At 41.2% G+C, this 21,168-nt stretch overlaps 1 protein-coding gene across 4 annotated transcripts in view; it reads left to right on the forward strand.

Annotated features, from left to right (window-relative positions):
- The window catches only part of LOC131200665 (lipase member M-like), a 43,068-nt gene that overhangs the window by 14,837 nt on the left and 7,063 nt on the right, over positions 1–21,168 (forward strand). For 2 of the 4 annotated variants that reach the window (XM_058187775.1, XM_058187776.1), the window contains exons 3-10: positions 4,399–4,576; positions 5,227–5,300; positions 6,060–6,131; positions 6,264–6,377; positions 11,565–11,679; positions 12,471–12,669; positions 13,775–13,884; positions 19,982–20,118. In XM_058187775.1, coding sequence (XP_058043758.1) covers positions 6,264–6,377; positions 11,565–11,679; positions 12,471–12,669; positions 13,775–13,884; positions 19,982–20,118 — 675 coding nt within the window. In that variant the 5' untranslated portion in view covers positions 4,399–4,576; positions 5,227–5,300; positions 6,060–6,131. Of the gene's footprint in view, positions 1–2,185; positions 2,210–4,398; positions 4,577–5,226; positions 5,301–6,059; positions 6,132–6,263; positions 6,378–11,564; positions 11,680–12,470; positions 12,670–13,774; positions 13,885–19,981; positions 20,119–21,168 lie in introns of those variants that run through there. The other 2 variants (XM_058187778.1, XM_058187777.1) reach the window with 2 other exon arrangements.

Here is a 21,168-nt window from a genome sequence, read left to right on the forward strand (position 1 = left end):
TGTAGGTCTTGGCATTTTCGGGTCTTTTCCCGTATAAGGTTGAGAGTATCTTGGTGACGTTTCGACGAGGTCTCACTCATCATCTTCAGACTGGTGTCTTCGGCTTCGTGCTTCTCAAGCAAAGAGTGGTCGGAGCTGCCATTTCCCCACCTCCCCACCAGTATTTATAGAGAGATGGCAGCTCCGACCACTCTTTGCTCGAGAAGCATGAAGCCGAAGACACCAGCCTGAAGATGATGAGTGAGACCTCGTCGAAACGTCACCAAGATACTCTCAACCTTACACGGGAAAAGACCCAATAGTCCATTGGTTCTTGTTCTGTCCTTGGCTTCTTTACAGAACAGGACTACCTTCTCAAATATACAAAGCCTTTAGATCAGATGTGTCACCCATGAGCCACATGTGGTCTCAGATAGTTAGTAATGCAGCCCCACAGGACTGCAAACCTTTAACGTTATTATCTGATTTATATACATTAACTATATTATATATTTTATATGCCGCCAAGACAATTCCTCCTCACTCAGTGTGGGCCAGGCAAGCCAAAAGGTCACATACCCATTGTTTAAATAGCTTTAGACTTCTATCTTTTCTTAACTTTTTTTTACAAGCTAAATGTGCCAAATCTTTTAACTATTTACCATTGATTTATGGACTTGTAGTCAATCTGGGGGGGACGCGGTGGCTCAGGGGCTAGGACGTTGAGCTTGTCGATCGAAAGGTCGGCAGCTCGGCGATTCGAATCCCTAGTGCTGCCGTGTAACGGGGTGAGCTCCCGTTACTTGTCCCAGCTTCTGCCAACCTAGCAGTTTCGAAAGCACATAAAATGCAAGTAGAAAAAATAGGGACCACCTTTGGTGGGAAGATAACAGCGTTCCGTGCGCCTTTGGCGTTGAGTCATGCTGGCCACATGACCACGGAGATGTCTTCAGACAGCGCTGGCTCTTCGGCTTTGAAATGGAGATGAGCACCCCCCCTAGAGTTGGCAACGACTAGCACGTATGTGCAAGGGGAACCTTTACTTTACCTAGTCAATCTGGAGGTTTTTTTTTTTTGAGCCTACTTCATTTTTTTCCATACGTCCTTTAAAGTGTGATGTATAGATAAGAGTGTCATTGCTATCCCTCTCGATCTGAATGCAATGCCATAAATTATAAATACAGGTCAAAATTGCGTATGTAACCCATTGTTCTATTATGTCGTGTCCCACTCCTCCGCTGACGGCCGGGTCAGGGAAATCCGAATCAGGCTTGCCTCTGCAGCTCTGCCCAAAGTCCTAGCAAAGTCCTCAGAGCAGGCAGGAGACCAGTAAGTGACTTCAGCAAGATAAGTTCGACTTTGCCTGACTCAGAGACTGCCAGAAAGCAGATCCTTTATATAGGCGATGGGGTGTGGCTCCATGACTCAGCACTCATTAAGGCCTGCCCCTCCCTTCCTTCTGTTGCCTCTGCCTATCCAATCTTCTGATGCGAGGGTCACTCCAATCAGCTGTTGTTGGAAGTAAACTTTCCTCAGGCTCACATGCTGTGGAGGAGGGGGAGGGGTCTAGCTGCTCCGTTTGCCTGGGCATGGAGCCAGGGCTGGGGCCGGGGGATGCTCCCTCCTCTGCAGCCTGCTTGGGCATGGAGCCAGGGCTGGGACCGGGAGGTGCCCCCTCCTCTGCAGCTTGTCTGGGCATGGAGCCAGAACTGGGGCCGGGAGGCATACATTCCTCCGTGTTCGGGAGCAGATAAGCAGACCCCGGCTGCGGTGAGAGCGGACAAGACACAACATATTATTAACCCAACATAGATTAGTAACTAAAATAGGTTAGTAATCTGAATCAGTACAAAAAATCCAAACATGAATGCATTAATGTGTAAATCATTTATTGAAGTCAAGTTAACTGTATAATTTGCTAAGAAAAATTGCCACGAACTAAATTGTTATCATTTATTTTCAGCTACATTTCATTCGTCACTTCTGAATTCAAATAATTATGGAAATTTTAAGGAGGAGATAAGATCACGCAATAACCTTATATTGTCATATGGCATCACGCCTTTTTAATTCAAATTCAATTACTGGAATCATATAACCGTGAAGTGCATACTAGAAAGAGCGCAACATTCCCGAAGGGCAAGCATGCCTATGTCCATTCCAAAGCATCTTCCAAGTTCAGAAATTCTATCCAACCAACATTGCTGTTGGTTTTCCCACCAATCTCCAGGTAGCTGCTTCCTTCGTTTTCTCAGTGCTCGATCATTGACTCACATTACCATCCTGATTCATGATCCAGTCTAGGGTTCAAAGACATCCATTCTAGATTTCAAAGACAACTAAATTAAGTTCTGAGTTTGCTCTTTCCTTTCTAACAGTAAGAAAGAAAGAAGGAGAGAAAAAGTGGCTGCATGGCTGAGCATTTACTACTGTGTTTCCCTGAAAATAAGACCCTGTCTTATATTTTTTTGAACCCCGAAATAAGTGCATGGCCTTATTTTCGGGATGTCTTCTTATTTTGGGGCACGTGGAGCAAGACAGGGCTCCTCTTACCATCTTACTTGATTTCCAGCTCTGTCTCACTAAACCTAACCAGAGGAAATGGCGGGGACTGACTGGTTTTTTGTTAATTTGCATTTATATCCCGCCCTTCTCCGAAGACTCAGGGCGGCTTACACTATGTTAGCAATAGTCTTCATCCATTTGTATATTATATTCAAAGTCAACTTATTGCCCCCAACAATCTGGGTCCTCATTTTACCTACCTTATAAAGGATGGAAGGCTGAGTCAACCTTGGGCCTGGTGGGACTTGAACCTGCAGTAATTGCAAGCAGCTGTGTTAATAACAGATTGTCTTAGCAGTCTGAGCCACCAGAGGCTGTGCATGAATTTAAATATTTTCGGGGCAGGCTTGTTTTTGGGGAGGGCTCATTTTCAGAGGGACTTATCTTAGCATATGCACTCAAAAGCCCGATTGGGCTTATTATCAGGGATGTCTTATTTTAGGGGAAACAGGGTAGGCAAGGCTAAGGTGACCTCTAAAATGTCCCAGGAAAGGAAGAGATGATGAAAGAAGGCCAGTAAGAAGAAATGAATTTTTTAAAAAAACCTAACTGCATCCCTACTTCAGGAAGAGGCACTGACTCTGGTAATAGCCAAGGTCCCAAAGAAAGATCTTGAAACTCCTTATCCTTGCCTTTAGTGTCACAACTCTAGTGAAATCCTACAGGATGAATTTCCCAAGAAAGCACACACACTTCTTGTCCAGCTAGATTACTTTGTTCCTCCAAGCCCAAATAATAGAGAAATGTGGCTTTACTATAATTTGTCATTTCTGCTACATCCCCAGACAATTGTGTCTCTTTGATGATGGGCATCAAAAAACAAATGAGATATTGGAGGTAGTTCTGAAATTAAACATGTCTATTAAAAGCACCAGTGTTATGTTGTAATAACTCTCTTCCATCTGTCTTGCAAAAAGACAGAATATCCAACAAAGCTTGCATAGGACTGTTATGGATTTTTCAGAACATTGCTTTCTTGATACTCATCGGCCTTGATCTCATAGTCATCGGACACTTTTTCATATCATTTCACTGATATTTTTGGGTGTGAGTCTCACATTTTTCACTAAGTGAATGCCATTTCCACTTATTTATGAAGGACCTGGGTTGGTTATTTATGTTTAAAAAATATTTTGAACATACAGGAAGTATGGTGTTAAAAAAATGCAGCAGAGAAGAATATATTTTTGTCTTGCTCTAAATAACTATAAAAAGGTAAAGGTTCTCCTCGCACTGATGTGCTAGTCGTTCCCGACTAGGGGGCGGTGCTCATCTCCATTTCAAAGCCGAAGAGCCAGCGCTGCCTGAATAGAATAGAATAGATTTTTTTATTGGCCAAGTGTGATTGGACACACAAGGAATTTGTCTTGGTGCATATGCTCTCAGTGTACATAAAAGAAAAGATACGTTCATCAAGGTACAACATTTACAACACAAATGATGGTCAATATATCAATATAAATCATAAGGATTGCCAGCAACAAAGTTACAGTCATACAGTCATAAGTGGAAAGAGATTGGTGATGGGAACGATGAGAAAATTAATAGTAGTGCAGATTTAGTAAATAGTTTGACAGTGTTGAGGGAGTTATTTGTTAAGCAGAGTGATGGCCTTCGGGAAAAAACTGTTCTTCTGTCTTGTTGTTCTGGTGTGCAGTGCTCTATAGCGTCGTTTTGAGGGTAGGAGTTGAAACAGTTTATGTCCTGGATGTGAGGGATCTGTAAATATTTTCACGGCCCTCTTCTTGATTCGTGCAGTATACAGGTCCTCAATGGAAGGCAGGTTGGTAGCAATTATTTTTTCTGCAGTTCTAATTATCCTCTGAAGTCTGTGTCTTTCTTGTTGGGTTGCAGAACCGAACCAGACAGTTATAGAGGTGCAAATGACAGACTCAATTGAAGACGTCTCCGTGGTCATGTGGCCAGCATGACTCAACGCTAAAGGCACACAGAACACTGTTACCTTCCCACCAAAGAATGGTCCCTATTTTTTTATTTTTTTATTTATTTTTGTCACACAGTATATATGAGCGTAAGCATGAAATAACTATACAGTATATAAGTATATATATAAGTATGAGTATGTAATAACTAAATTAATTGAATATAAAGAAAGGGAACAATAGGACAGGAATGGTAGGCTCTCTTGTGCTCTTATGCACGCCCCTTATAGACCTCTTAGGAATGGGGTGAGGTCAATAGTAGACAGTTTTTGGTTGAAGATTTGGGGATTTTGAGAAGAGACCACAGAGTCAGGTAGTGTATTTCAGGCATTAACAACTCTGTTACTGAAGTCATATTTTCTGCAATCAAGATTGGAGCGGTTAACATTAAGCTTAAATCTATTGTGTGCTCGTGTATTGTTGCAATTGAAGCTGAAGTAGTCTTTGACAGGAAGGACATTGTAATAGATGATTCTATGAATTAAACTCAAGTCATGTCAGAGATGACATAGTTCTAAATTTTCTAAATCCAGGATTTCAAGTCTGGTGGTATAAGGTATTTTGTTGTATTCAGAGGAGTGGAGAGCTCTTCTTGTAAAAATTTTTCTACTTGTATTTTTTATGTGCTTTCGAACTGCTAGTTACAGTAATTTCAAACTGCTAGTTACAGTAATTGGAAGAGCCTGGAATGTAATTGTGGTGCAACACTAAATACTATGATGTTTCAATATCCTTCAAGGCCCAATACCTACAAATATCTCCACCCTTTGTGATCTGGAACACCTCATAAACAGCAGAGCCTTGGAGTGAGTGGTAAGAATTCCTTTTACACTGTTTTTTAGTCATATTAATGGCGTGTGTTTTAAACTAGTTTTATTGTTTTCATGCAGGCATGAAGGGTTTCCATTGTATGTCAAAGTCCCTTATATGCTGAGAACATAATAACAGCATTTAATATCATTCAGATGTTCTTCAGTCCTAAGCAGCAAAGAGAAATGTGTGTATAGCAAAAGGTGTTCACAAGATTGTTCTTTCCCTCACAGAATATTTGTGTCATTCATAAGGGCTCAGACAACGACACATGTTGTTTTACACCAAAATTCTCTGTTTTACACAAAAAAAACCTTGAGTATTAGTCAGTTGCTGTCCAATGTATAAAATGTATAAAATGTATAAAAATTTAATAAAATAAAATAAAATAATAAATAAATCAAGTTTCAGGATTCACGGTTCCTTTGAAATAGACACTCTTCAGTTTAGCTTTTGTAATCTTTTATTTAAACTATTTTGTCATCTAATTACAAGTGTTCCTTTCTTTCGCTGTCTGCTTCCAAAGAATGGTTGCATTGTTCTCGTTTAATTTTTTTAAAAAAAGAAATGGTTTCTGATATGTTTATGAGATAGCGTAATGTGAAGGTATTGCATGTTTTTACTGAATACAATACAGTAATGCATCTTGTTACCATAGCATTATCCTAATTTGTCCGAATAAAAATGATTTCAGGATTATGTGAATTAAACAATTAAATGAACAAATGAATTAAATACTCTTGTATATGTTTGACTAAACAGAAAGGCATATATTGTGTGAAACAACAAATGTGGGAACTGATTCAAGCCCTCAAAGCTGCATAGTAAAAAAAGGTACTCACTTACTTTTATTTTAACATTGCTGTCAACGTCAAAAACACATTGGCTTCAATTTATAATCTTAACCCTTTAAAAGCTGCATGGCACTAGTACAGTAATGCTATAAGCTATATTGCTATTTTACAGATGCTGAAGATGTTTTTGTTTCTTATGATATCTCTTTTGCTTCTGGAGTTCAATGATTCCAAACAACTGTCAAGAACAAAGAGAGAAGGGAACCCCGAAACATTCATGAATATTGTAAGTTTTACATGGTTAATATACTTTAGTACAATATTTAATACATTGGGGTTGGAACCCCATTGTCGGTTCTAATCTGCTTTCTGAATCAAGATTTCATTTATACAGTGGTAAAGCTGTCCCACTTATACTAGTAAGTTTATATTTGAATCAGTTATTTATAATGGTCAAGGTTACATTCCTTGGGGTACCCATAGGCCAATGAGCACCTCCCTCAATATCTAAATAAGGGGAGAATATACAGTTTTGTCTCACTCCTTTGCCAACCTGGAACCAATCTGTTTCACCATATTCTGTCTATAGAGGAGACTTCATGGTCTCTATATATGGTAGGTTTCTCATGAGGTCAATGTAATGTTGTGGAAATCCCATTTTTCTAAGGACATTCTATAACTTAATGAGATAGACACAATCAAAGGCCTTTCTACTAGGATCAATAAAGCATATATTGACTTCTCGCCAGTATTCTTTGGCTTTCTCAATTATCCAGATGTATCAATATTTCATGTTCCTTGGATTTTTAAAAAAAGCCAGATTAAATATCTTGGATCACTTTATCCATTCTTCTTTCATTCCTTTTTTACCATGTTGGGTATCCAGGGTTCTACATTCATGCAGGATTTTTATCTGCACTGGATGTTCCTAAGCATTATTTTGCTACTGTGTGAAATAGAACCATAGTTTATAATCTGTTGAGCCTCCTTTCTTTGATGTTGGATCATAGATTTCCTTCTTTGTGTCCTCTGTATCATTTTCCAGGTTGGCTGGCATACCTTAATTAGAACCTTTACTGATTGCTTATCATATTTCTTTTTTCCCTTATTTTTTTTATTTTATTCAATAGAAAGTTAAAAAAACCTCCCCCAAAAGGGCAAAATGTAAAACAATCAAGACATTTTTAAAAAGTGTATCAAAATGAAAAGAAAACACACAGAGACACACATATGTGTATATGTGTGTGTGTGTGTGTGTGTGTGTGTGTGTGTGTGTGTGTATATACATATATGGGAGTGCAGGTCTTTGGTTATTCGGGTTTTCTCCTGCGTAAAATTTGAAGTGTCTTGGTGACGTTTCAACGAAACCCCATTCGTCATCTTCAGGCTGGGTGTTTACAGCTTCGTGCTTCTAGGAGAAATGTGTGATCACAGCTGTTTCTTCCTTTTAACTGCTAGTGGGGGTTTGAACTGATTGGTTGGGAGCTTGGCTGTGTTCTGATTGGGTGGAGGTGTGTTCTGATTGGTTGGCTGTGCTCTGATTGGATGGTGGGGTTGGCTGTGCTCTGATTGGATAGGGGTTGTTCTGTTTGGGGGGGGCTTGGTTGTGCTCAGGTTGGTCTGAGATGCAGGGGGATTTGAGTTGGTGAGCTGCATTGCTGTTGTTTGGCATCGCGTTTGTGGTCATGCTACATCTTCATAGTGGGTGTCAGTCTGCTGCATGTATGGATTGGAGGGGTTTGAAATGGCTAATGATGCAGCTGCGGTCTGGCTTCTGGTCCATGGTCGTGCTTCATGATCAGTGTGGGTTTGGGTCTGCTTTCCGCGTGGATGTGTGGAATCACATCCACACGGAAATCCCGCCCTTATCGACAAACGAGTCCCTAACATGAAGAATGACGCAAGAACCACACTCACGAGTGCCACACAGAATGTCATCACCACACATCCACGCGAAAAGCAATATATATCCCTGTAGTTGAAGACTCACAGTAATATAACCTACAAAGAAGAGGGAGTCAAGCTATTCTCCAAAGCACCTGAGGGCAGGACAAGAAGCAATGGGTGGAAACTAATCAAGGAGAGAAGCAACCTAGAACTAAGGAGAAATTTCCTAACAGAACAATTAATCAGTGGAACAACTTGCCTCCAGAAGTTGTAAATGCTCCTACACTGGAAGTTTTAAAGAAGAGATTGGATAACTAGATCCTTCACTGTTCAATGATATTGATATATAGCCAAAACAAAAAACAAAAACAACCACAACAAACTAATGCCATGAAAGCAAAGATACAAAATCCATTGACAATTCAAACTGCTGACTTTGCAATGACAAAGTTGAACTATTTCACACTTAATATGTGAGCAAAATTGCGCAAACTGATTACAAAGCTAGACATTACCGAATTGCTAAATTAATCCACTGATCATTATGTAAAAAATTACACCCTACCTGTATCTGAAAATTCATGGGAACATAAGGTGGAAAACGTTGTCAAAAATGAGATGGTGAAGATCTCGTGGGATTTTCGAATATAGACGGATCGTCATTTGGATCACAACACACCAGATATTATGGATGCCGAGGGCTGTAGTGTACAATTTATTGATATCGCTGTACCAGGAGATGCCAGAGTCAAACAAAAAGAACTGGAAAAAATTATGAAATATCGCAACCTGGCCATCAAAATTACACGGCTATGGATGAAATATGTAACAGCGATACCTATTGTCATTAGGGCAATTGGTGCCATGTCCAAGAATTTTACAAAACACATTAAGAAATTGCAGCTTCCTGCAATAACACCAGCAGAACTGCAAAAAACTGCACTACTCGGAACAGCATATACTTGGTTGATACCTAGGACACTGGAAGCAACCCGTATCAACCATTAGCACCATTCAATGGTATTTGTGATACATTTTCAAATGTTCAGTTGATTGAGTTTCATGTTTAATGAATAAAAGAGATAATAATGACAAGATCTCAAAACTCTCTGCTAAGAAAATGTTATTATAATCCACCCATAGAAAGTTTGCCACAGCATCTTATCTATCCCAAATCATCCCAAAAATTAAAAGTAATTCATCCTGGATCATACATCTGTGTTTGTTTCTTAGTGCCATTTTTTACCAATTGTTGACTAATTAAATATAATGAATTTAGTCTTCACAATCTTTCCAACCAAGTCGAAATAGAATAGGTTTCCAGTTAGGTGTAATAAATCCATTCTCCAATCTTCCTCAGTCTTTATAGGGGGGAAAAAAAACATAAAGGGAAAAAAACAGAGTCCAGCAAAGGGTTGAAATAAATCAGCTTGACTGCTGGTCAACTTTTAAGAGCAAAAAACAACATAAAACAATAAATTCAAAAAGTTAAAGTTAAACCCAGGCCTTTTTCTTTGACCTATTTTTAATTTATTACTATTTGTTCATTGGTATCATTTTACATTTCTATTTGGGGTTGGAATATTGTTTTGAGTTCGGAGATTCTCTCTATGTATACCTGATATCGATCTTACAGTGGTGCAATGATTGATTGCACTATTGTGGATGCTATCTTGACTTCTCTGACAATACTCTGCAGAAACCTCCTCCTACGTTATCAAGTGGCAAGTTGGTGCTATTATTATAGCAGACTCTTCTAATCACTGGATTTGGATTGAAACTAGTTAAGAGTCAAATAAGTTTCTAAACCAGTCCCAAAGGTGCTTTTTCAAGAGGCAGCTGGACTTTCTGGTTTTGTGGAGCTCTGGAGAGAAGAGGTGATGGAGAAATTTAGGAGGGAAGGTTTGAGGCCCCCTCCTTCTGGGGAACAGTGGTGGCGCCCAGCTTCCGCCTTCACTATGAGAATTTTGATGACATCACTCTTCGGCTTCCTGGTTGACTAACTGTACTCTGGACTCGTTGCTCCTGTGAGTGCCCCTGGTGGATCCGGAGGAAATTACAAGGATACTGTGCCTGCCTGAGGATTTTGATTTTTTTTTCAAATGGCAAAAGGTCAGAGACCAACTGCTGGAGAGATGGAGAGAATTCTGGAAAAGTTATCCAATATGGACAAGAAACTGGATGATTTGCAAAGAGGCCAAACGGAAATAAGAGCAGAAATTGTGACTATCCAAAAGGATTTAAAGGATACTCAACAAGTTTCAGCAGAAAACAAGCAGAAAGTGGAAGGTCTGGAGGGTGAGATGCGGGCAGTGCAGAAAAGAGAGGAGACGACAGGCAATGCTGTGCTTGGACTACAGATGGATAAAATGTCTTATTTCCTTAGGTTTCAAAATTTGGAAGAAGTGGACCAAGAAGACTTGAGAGATGTTGTGACTAAATTGTTGGGAGAATTTCTTGGGAGAGGTGTTGATTTCATGAATTGGGATGTGGATCGAGTTTATAGAGTTAATTCGCAATATGCACGCACGCATGCAGTTCCCAGAGAGGTTCATGTCAAATTTGTGAGAAGAGAGACGAGAGATGAAATTCTTAGAAAACATAGGAGTGGGGCACTGATTTACAGGGACAGGAGATAGCCATTCTGAGGCAGATTCCCAGACAGGTACGTGAAAAAGAAAGAAATATTATTTTTGTCAAGCAAATTGTACCAGAAGGAGTGGGCTTCAGATGGCTGATGCCAGAGGGATTGATGATTTTCCGGGAGGGCATTACGAAAAAATCAGTACAATTGCGGAGGCTACGGCCTATGTGGAGGAACACAAAGCCTTCCTGGAATCAGATGACCCAGGAATTGAAGAAGGGGAGGTTATAGATCATGGGGCTGAAGCGGCTGCCGCTGTTGCGGCCCTGGAGTTGGGTCAGGCTGAACCCAGAGTTCTGAGATCCAAAACTAGGAAGTGATAAAGATATTTGGGATTGTGTTGGTTTTCCTTATTCTCTTTTGTACGATATTCTGTTTATTCTTGACTCTTCTTTATTACGTATTTAAAATTTGCAAACTTTGCTACTTCGTGTCACCTGCTTGCCTTATGGCTGTTGTATGTGTTAAAAAATTTGAGTAAAATTCTTATTTTAGATAAGAAAAATGAAAATTTACCATACCTGATATGTATTTGTATAAACCTTTTTTGACTAATAAAAACTTTTTGAACAGAAGACGTTTCACTTCTCATCCTGTTACTTGTCCCAGCTTCTGCCAAACTAGCAGTTTGAAAGCACATAAAAAATGCAAGTAGAAAAATAGGGACCATCTTTGGTGGGAAAGTAACAGCGTTCCCTGCGCCTTTGGCGTTTAGTTATGCCAGCCACATGACCACAGATACGTCTTCGGACAGTGCTGGCTCTTCAGCTTTGAAATGGAGATGAGCACTGCCCCCTAGAATCGGGAATGACTAGCACAAATGTGTGAGGGGAACCTTTATGTTTATCCTTAACAAACATCTCTGCAAAGGCAAATATCAAACATGCTACAGATTTAAGGTAAGGTTTTGAAATGCAGCATCTTTTTTATTTCTTTTTCCAGAGTGAGGTCTTACAATATCATGGTTATCCTAACGAGGAACATGAAATCCTGACAAATGATGGTTACTTTCTTACTATCAACAGAATTCTTGGAAGGAAAGCCTCAGAGGAAACAGGTTTCTTTTTGCATTTAAAGTTCACAAAACCAAAGTTTATTAATACTGATTTGCTTCTTATGAAATATCCTATTTATATTCTTATCTTCTGTAGAAATGCTGCAGTGAGAAAACTCTTTCATTTAAAGGGGGAGATCATTTGAAATAATTCATTTGTTCTGGGAAACAGAAGACGCCCTGAAAACAAATCAGCACAAAAAACAAAACGCTCGTGGCTCCAAGTTCATTTCATTTTCCATGATATTGTGATATCATGTAATAGGAATGTTTTGGAATTTCCCCAGGTCTAGATATAAGTCAAAGACTCTCAAGATTTCCTTGATGAATAAACTACATGCTAATCATTTCATTTAAATGAACATGGGGAAACAGGAAAGACTATAACCTCATTTTTATAGATTATATAGTATCGTGATGCCACCCAGACTGATTTTTATGTGAGATAAGAAGTTATACAAATATAATGAATACACAACAAACAAATAAAACATTACACCAAAGCAAATGTTTTACTGTTCTTTTTCCCTTTAATGTTAGTGTGGTTTGCATATTTATAGCTCAGTTGTAATCAGGCCAGATTCTTAATTTTATTAACTTAATAAAATAAAATAAAATAAAATGTATTAATTTTATTAAGAATCTAGCTTGATTACAAAAACTCAACTCTGGGTTTTTTCCTCCATAGGCAATTTGAGGTAATTAACCCTCCCCCCCATTGAAATGTCTCGCTTTTTCTTCCTTTCCTTTCCTTTCCTTCCCTTTCCTTTTTTTGTTTTTGTTTTTGTTTTCAGCTTCCAAACCTGTTGTGTTACTGATGCCAGGAATTCTTACTGATTGTGGAATATGGCTAACAAATCTGCCCAATGGCAGCTTAGGCTTTATACTGGCAGATGCTGGCTTTGATGTTTGGTTGGCAAATAACCGAGGAAGCAGATGGTGTAAACGGCACCAGAACTTCTCACACAGAGAAGAAGAATTCTGGAATTTCAGGTACGTTAAAATATTTGGTGCTTGGGAGGGAGGGGAGTGATAAAATGCAAAGTTCAATGTGAAAGAAATACAAAAGATGGATCATGCCATGTTGATGACTTGAAAGGAAAATGTCAGAGTGCACACAGTATGACTATCCGAGACAACCGAGCAGCAAATACAACAAACAGACATTTGTATTTAAATAGTGGTTTTATCGACAAAGAATATATACATACACATTCTTTAGTCAGACCTCAAACAAACAGCAATTTACAACAGTTACAGCACGGAAGCACATACATGAGAGAGAGATATGCCCCAACAGGGCCTCTCTTATAATACAGACTCTTAAAGCTGTAACAGTCAAATAACCCTGCTGACTCATTCCTACCATTGCATCATTATTAAAGCATTACAGTATTACACCAGCTGGTTAGCTATTAAATCATTATTACCCCAAACCTTGGACTGTGCCATGGGTCTGACTGGACAGAAGCATCCATGTTCATCAGCGGTCAAGGGCATCCGCAGGAGAGATCAAAAAATCAAGATGGTAGCTATGATTGTGCAACCAAAGTCCTATCTTCTTTTTAACATGTCACAATGCACACAAAAAGAGAGCAGGGCTTTGATTGTCATGGACACCAGTCATGGTCACTATCCTGATTTTCTTGAAAATCCCCCTCTTCATAGACATCCTTCCCCCAACTGGATATGTGATTGTTTTCTTTTACATTTCTATTAAATTATGATTTTCAAAATCTTCCCATACTATAGTTCTATGACAAACAAGCAATTATACACATAATTGATGCAAAGCTAATCAGGAAAGAGAGATAGTTAAGTAGCTTACCACATATTGCTATGGTGATATAGGTTTCCTTATCCAGTTCTTTGTTTTGTATTATAATAGATTTAGTCAGCCATATAATTCTTTTACATTTTTTATTCGTTTTATAGTTTTTTAAATATACCTTTTAGGTTTTTGTTTTTTTAAAAAAACTTTACATATTTTATATTTCTTAGATTTTAAAATTATTGATTGTTTGTATGTCACCCTTCTTACGTTTGGCTAGGACTGTAACAAAGATTTGATTGATTGATTGACTCTATTTTGTTTCAGTTTTCATGAAATGGCAATGGAAGATCTGCCAGCTATTATATATTTTATCCTAGCTAAAACTAGACAGAAACAACTTTTTTATGTTGGCTATTCCCAAGGATCCACTATAGGTAAATTCTTGGATTTTTGCCGGGGTGAAAAGGGAAGCATGGGGGATGTGTGTGGAAGGGCAAGTGACATGATAAGCATCTTAATGTCATCAAGCAAATGATGCAGTGAGATCATGATGCAGGTGATAACACTAAGGACATATTATTTGATCTCATTGAGCTGTGGTAATTGGTGGTGGGATGCAAACTGACCAAAGCAATAGACTTTTAAGCATTAATTCTTACAGCTTATCTTTAATTATACACTTCATTTTTATTTTCTTTTTGTTTAGATTTGTAGGAGAATGATTTGTTTAATCATACCATGAAGAAGTAATTGAACAATTTGTTGGGGACAAAATAATGGAAAGTGTGAATGAAGTGAAATCAGTGCATAAGATGTATACGTACATAATCTTTATTGACCCATATCCTTAGATAGGTTGTGCAATGTGACATTCCAAATGGAATGGGATTGCTATCACTAAATCAGAACAAAAACAAAACAGCACCCCTTTAATTTGCATTTCAAACAAATAGCCTTTAATCTAATCCTTGGCATCTAGAATCTTCCCTATGCAAGGAAATCTCCTATGACTGGATAAAATTGCTATGTGTAATGTGGATAATAAGCCATTATTACTGAATCAATGAATAGGGAGGTTACGAGTGGCATGGTGGCCTAGAGGTGGAGTTCTTGCCTCACAATCAGGAGGCTGTGAGTTCAATCCTAGGTAGCAGAGAAAATATCTGCTATGAGCTCCGCATAGGCATCAGGAGGGCATCTGGCCAATAAACGCTCAGCTTCATTCAGTTGCCCTGACTCCATCCTGATGCAAGGGATTGCAGGATTGTTAAAAGAAAAACAAAACGAATAGGGGGGTTACATGTGAAAAGGGAGGAAAATTAATCATCCAAGTACAACATGTAAGAATAGAATAAATTACTTTTAAAAATAACTATTAATAAAATATGATGGATATAAAAAGCCTTATCCAAAAGAACATAATAAGAAAACAAACAATATGTAAGGTCTTGCCTCTCCAATCTTTCCCAAGAAAGCAGGACTCTTGAAACTGCAGTGGTTCCAAAAGGAACTTTTTTTTGGAAGGTTTGTGATAACAAGAGCTCTAAGGCAAGAACTGAAGTTTCTCACTTAAAACCAGCTATTTAAAGCAATGCTAACCAAACCCCTCCCACAATACATCATTGAAGGGAAAACAGAAACAGAGACTTCATATAGAGATTGTAATGTATCTTTAAATGGTTTTGGCGGGAAACAAGCACGTTGCTGATTGGTTAAAGCCGCCGGTTGAACTGTATATAAGGAGAGGTTTTTCCCCAGCCTGGTTGCTGGGTTCACCATATATTAAAGAGCTGTTGTCACTACCCTGGTCTCCAGCCTCGTTACTTCCCGAACATAACACTGGCGACGAAGGTGGGATCTCGAGGCTAAAGAGCACCAGGAAGAACCGAACCCAGCAAACTCAGGGCAGAAACGCGGAGATGGCCAGCTACACTCCGCCCGCGCCGTTTGACCCATCCAGGGAGAAATGGGGAACGTACATGACCCGTTTCGAGAGTTTCCTCGAGGCTAACGAACTGCAAGGAGTTCCAGACAACCGCAAAAGGGCATATTTCCTGAGCCACTGCGGTCCCGAGGTCATCGACATCGCGGAAGCCCTGGCAGAGCCAACGCCGGTACAATCGGTATCGTGGCAAACTCTGCAAAATCTATTGAAGAACCATTTCGCGCCAACACCGTCTAAATACGTACGGCGTTTTGAATTTGGAGAGCGAGACAGCAAGAGGCGAATCCATCAGCGATTACATGGCCGCCCTGAGAAAAGCCTCCAAGGACTGTGGGTACCGAGACTTGGATGAGGAGCTGTTAGAGCAACTCATCCGTGGGGTCAGAGACATGCTTATGGAGGCGGCTGCTATCAAAAGCAATCTAACGCTGGCAAACGCTCTGGACGAAGCCAGAGCTCATGAGATGTCCACCCAAGCGGCGGAAACCCTACAAAAGCCACTCACGCCAAGGGCGAGCACAATCAACCCCGTCCACAACGAAGAAATCCAGACCGAATCAGACGGCGAGGATGAGGAAGGAGTTTGCCTCACCGAGAGAAGGGGCAAAGAAGACCGGGATGAATGCGGAAGTTGCGGAGGGCAACACCAGCGTCAACGCTGCAAGTTCAAGGACGCTACATGTCGGCGGTGCGAGAAGAAGGGGCACCTGGCTCAAGTCTGTCGAGCACCCTAACCTTCCCGCTGAAAATTCAAACCAACCAATCAGAGCGCGGGATCAGCAAGGCGACCCACGATTGGTCAAAACAAAAAGGGCGCGAATTCAAATCGAACGACCGTGATCATAGGCCGTGCAGCAACCCGCGTCGAGAAGAAAATCTTCACTAAACCGAAAATCGAAGGAGTGCCGTGCCGACTAGAAGTGGACACCGGGTCAGCGATCACAATCATGTCCTGGGACACTTTTGCGAGAGCTTTGCCGAGAATCGCCAAACGCAAACTGCAAACACAGCGGCTACGAGTTCACGACTACCAAGGGAATCGCATCCCTGTTCGAGGGACCACCTCCGTCCGCGTCGAGTACGGACCACACAAGAAGACCCTGCCCATCACGATAGTCGAAGGGACCCTGCCAAGTTTGTTGGGACTAGACTGGTTCCGTGCATTGGGCATGGGAGTGACTGGCATCTACAGAAGTGACTTTAACCTAAAAGACACACTCATGAACGAGTTCGAAGATGTCTTCAAGGACTGCCTGGGCAAGTACAAGGGGACCCCTATTTCCTTCAATTTAGACCCCCAGGTAGCCCCCATTCGGTTAAAGGCAAGGAGAGTCCCTTTTGCCCTTAAACCCAAGATTGACAAGGAGATAGACAAGCTCATCAGTCAGGGGATTCTGGTGCCAGTCGATCACGCAAAGTGGGAGACGCCAATCGTCACCCCAGTGAAACCAGATGGGTCAGTTAGAATCTGCGCTGACTACAAGGCGACGTTAAACAAAGCCTTGCAAAAGCGCTACCGGTCCCCGTGGTGCAACACTTGCTGCACTCGCTGGGGCAAGGGCACGTTTTTGCCAAGTTAGATTTGGCCCAAGCCTATCAACAACTGCCCGTAGACGCCAACACAGCCGAAGCCCAGACAATTGTGACTCACAGAGGTGCTTTCAAGTGTACCCGGTTACAGTTTGGGGTGAGTGTGGCTCCTGGTCTATTTCAAAATTTAATGGAGCGACTTCTGCAAGGGCTCCCGGGGGTAGTCCCCTATTTCGATGATGTATTGATATCAGCGAAAATTTAGAAGAATTGGGGCGTTTGAGAAAAGTTCTGGGCATTTTCCGGTCAGCGGTCTAAAGGTTAAAGTGAACAAATGCCAAATAGGGTAGAATCTGTAGAGTTCTTAGGCTACAGAATAGACAAGGAAGGAATCCACCCACTGAAAGCAAGGTCAAGGCAATAAGAAAGGCTCCAGCGCCAAAAACAAAACAGAGCTACAGGCATTCCTGGGTCTAGTGAACTTTTACGCGGTCTTTTTGAAAAATAAGGCAACCGTTGCCGAGCCGCTACATAAGTTACTGGGAAAGAATACTGCTTGGTCTTGGGGAAAGACGGAAGCTAGGGCTTTCGAAGCAGTAAAACATCTACTATCAAGCGATAGTTTACTCATACAGTATCATAGCACAATGCCATTGGTATTAGTTTGCGATGCTTCCCCTTACGGGGTGGGGGCTGTGCTCAGCCACAGGCTTCCAAATGGCACAGAAGCCCCAATAGCCTTCTATTCCAGAACGATGTCCTCGACAGAGAGGAACTACAGTCAGTTGGATAAGGAAGCTCTAGCTATAGTGTCAGGGGTAAAAAAGTTTCACGAATACGTTTTTGGTAGAGACTTTGAAATTGTTACAGACCATAGACCACTGTTAGGGTTACTGGCGGGGGACCGCCCAACGCCCGTGGCACTTTCGCCCCGATTGACCCGATGGACTATCTTTTTAGCCGCCTACTCCTACAAACTGTGGCATCGACCGGGAAAAGAGTTGGGGCATGCGGACGCATTAAGCAGATGCCCACTACCAGGGGCGATCGAGGACCCCACTCCGGGGACGCCCATACTGTTGATTGACTCTCTGGACTCTGGCCCAGTCACGTCTAAGGAGGTGGCTCGGGCGTCATACCGAGACATTATTTTGAGAACTGTACTTGGTTGGGTACAAAGAGGGTGGCCCGCTGCGCCGGGCAAGCGTTTTAAAGAATTTGCAAAGAAACGTGGGGAATTGTCGGCTCAAGGGGGGTGCCTGCTATGGGGAGATCGAGTGGTGATCCCAGAGAAATTGAGAAAGAGGGTGTTGGATCTCCTCCACGAGGGTCACCCAGGGATCGTAAGGATGAAGGGTCTAGCGAGAAGCTATGTGTGGTGGCCCTTAATGGACTCCGAAATTGCTGAAAGGGTAGGGAAATGTCAGGCCTGCCAGGAGTCCAGACCGCTACCCCCAACGGCCCCGGTTCGGGAATGGGAGAGACCCCAGGGGCCCTGGTCTAGAATACACATTGATTTTGCCGGCCCCTTCCACGGCCAAACCTTCCTCGTAGTAGTAGATGCCTACTCCAAATGGCTGGAAATCATTCTCATGAGATCCATGACAGCCGAGGCCGTGATCTCAGTCCTACGGCACCTATTTGTAACCCATGGGTTGCCCGACACGCTAGTTTCTGATAACGGCCCGCAATTCACGGCAACCCAGTTTGAGGAGTACTTGGCAGAAGAGGGCATCCGACATGCCCTCTCGGCGCCTTTCCACCCTGCGACGAATGGCCTTGCAGAGCGTTCCGTCCGGAGCGCAAAAGAGGCATTGTCCAGACTTAAGCCAGGCGACTGGCAAACAAAAATCGATGTTTTCCTGGCCCAACACAGAACCCCTGTGTCACAACCGCAGAAGCCCAGCCGAATTATTAATGGGCCGAAGCTCAGGTGCCCCTAGACCGCTTAAATCCAAACTATACAGGAGGGTTACAAGGGGGAAATCGGAAAAACAAGAGAAATGGACATAGGAGACCGAGTGTGGGCACACAACTATGGTGAAGGCCCAACCTGGATAGCAGGACAAATTCTAAACAGAACAGGTCCAAAATCATACTTGGTGGAGTTAAAGGACGGCCGAGTATGGAGGCGCCACATAGACCAAATACGAAAACGCATTAACAACGAATTAGTCGAAACGGGCCCTGACTATACAATGTTTGATTCCACAGCTGACTCAAACCCGGAAAGACCACAGGACTTATCTGAGTTTCCGGAGGTCCAGCGACGCCCACAGGTTCCAGTAGTAAACAGCAGGGACGACTCTGCTAATAATCCAGGGCCGGATGGCCTAGAGAAGGAGCTGAGAGGAGCAACAGCCCTCCGGTCAGCTCGACCCACTCCCAGGAATGTACTGCGAGGTCCGAAGAGTCAGGAGACGCCCAGTCTATTTGTGATTACGTTGAAAAATAATATGTAAATATCATGTAAAATATGGGTAAAGTGTTTTCTGGGAGGAAGGAGTGTAATGTATCTTTAAATGGTTTTAGCGAAACAAGCACGTTGTTGATTGGTTAAAACACGTTGAACTGTATATAAGGAGAGGTTTTTCCCCAGCCTGGTTGCTGGGTTCACCATATATTAAAGAGCTGTTGTCACTACCCTGGTCTCCAGCCTCGTTACTTCCCGAACATAACAGAGATTAACACAGTAATAGAGGAAACAGAAACTGGAAACAGAAACTTCATATACAGACCACTCCATTCCTCCCCCTCCCTTCCTCCCACCAAAATGCCATTGTCCCTATAGAAATATCTAGGACCTGACACAATATCTAACTAAGGATGTCTGAGGGTGGTAAATTGACAGGAAATCAGTCAGTGAAAATACACTTGAATTCTTTTGAAAAATAGTTGTAGAAGGTCCCTCAAGATACTTTTCAATTCAGGGATTTACCTTCATCAGATGGTGTTGATACACTATTCACTTATTGCTCTAGCAAACAGTGTAATTTTCATAAACAGACTGTGATTTGTAATGGTTTTGAATAATGATTAATTTTCTTTATGCTTAGGATTCATTGCCTTTTCAGCAATGCCAGCATTAGCTGAGAAAATAAAAATATTTTTTGCATTTGGTCCAATATATTTGGTGAATCATATCAAACCATGGTATAAGATGATAATCGATATGAACCCAGTTATTATAAAGGTATGTGGTTTTCAAAGAATGAATGAATGCTAGTTATTTTATTGCCAAGATCTTTAAAAGACAAGAACAATCTCATGTCAAATGGAAATGCCTTCTATAGGAGTTAGTCACACTTAGATTTGTACGGGATTATTCTTAACAGATTTACAATATTGAAAATATTTACAAATATTCTGGGAACTCTGCCATGGGAAACTAAGCTAGATACCTTTTTGTTATTCTTCTCTTGGCAGCAGACAACATTTTAGTTAGGAAGACCTTTGTATTATTATTATTATTATTATTATCTCTTTTATTCATTAAACATGAAACTCAGTCAACTGAACATTCAAAAATGCATCACAAATACTGATGCTAATGGTTGATATAGGTTGCTGTCAGTGTCCTAGGTATCAACCAAGTACCTTCTTAAGATGTACGATGTTCCAAGTAGCGCAGTTTTTTGCAGTTCTGCTGGTGTTATTGTAGGAAGCTGCAATTTGTTGATGTATCTTATGAAATTCTTGGATATGGTACCAAGTGCCCAGATGACAATGGATATCACTGTTACATGTTTCATCCATAATAGCGTAGTTTTGATGGCCAGGTCGCGATATTTCATAATTTTTTCCAGTTCTTTTTCTTTGACTCTGATGTCTCCTGATACAGCAGAAGAGAGGGTGCCTAGTTTGGGAATAAAAAGGCTTCAACAGATATACTGACTGCCAATTTTCATGCTCACGGTTGCTCTTCCTGCTCAAAGGATGTGATGTGAGGCAGTAAAGATAATTCTGGGGAAAAAACCCATGCTACACAATTTCAGGAGAAGCAAGTTCGGGGATGGGTGTGTGGAATGAATGGAGTGTAGGATGAGTTCATGACACCACACCACTTGTCTACTTGCAACAGACATCAGGTTGCAAATACACAACAGCAGTAACTGCAAGAGGGGTCTGGGAGTCTTAGTGGACAATCACTTAAATATGAGCCATCAGTGTGCTGCAGCTGCCAAAAAAAACAATGCAATCCTAGGACAGAAGGATAGAAAAGATAACAAGAAGTGATACTACT

The sequence above is a fragment of the Ahaetulla prasina genome, chromosome 6, assembly GCF_028640845.1.
Source record: "Ahaetulla prasina isolate Xishuangbanna chromosome 6, ASM2864084v1, whole genome shotgun sequence".
Lineage (NCBI taxonomy): Eukaryota > Metazoa > Chordata > Lepidosauria > Squamata > Colubridae > Ahaetulla > Ahaetulla prasina.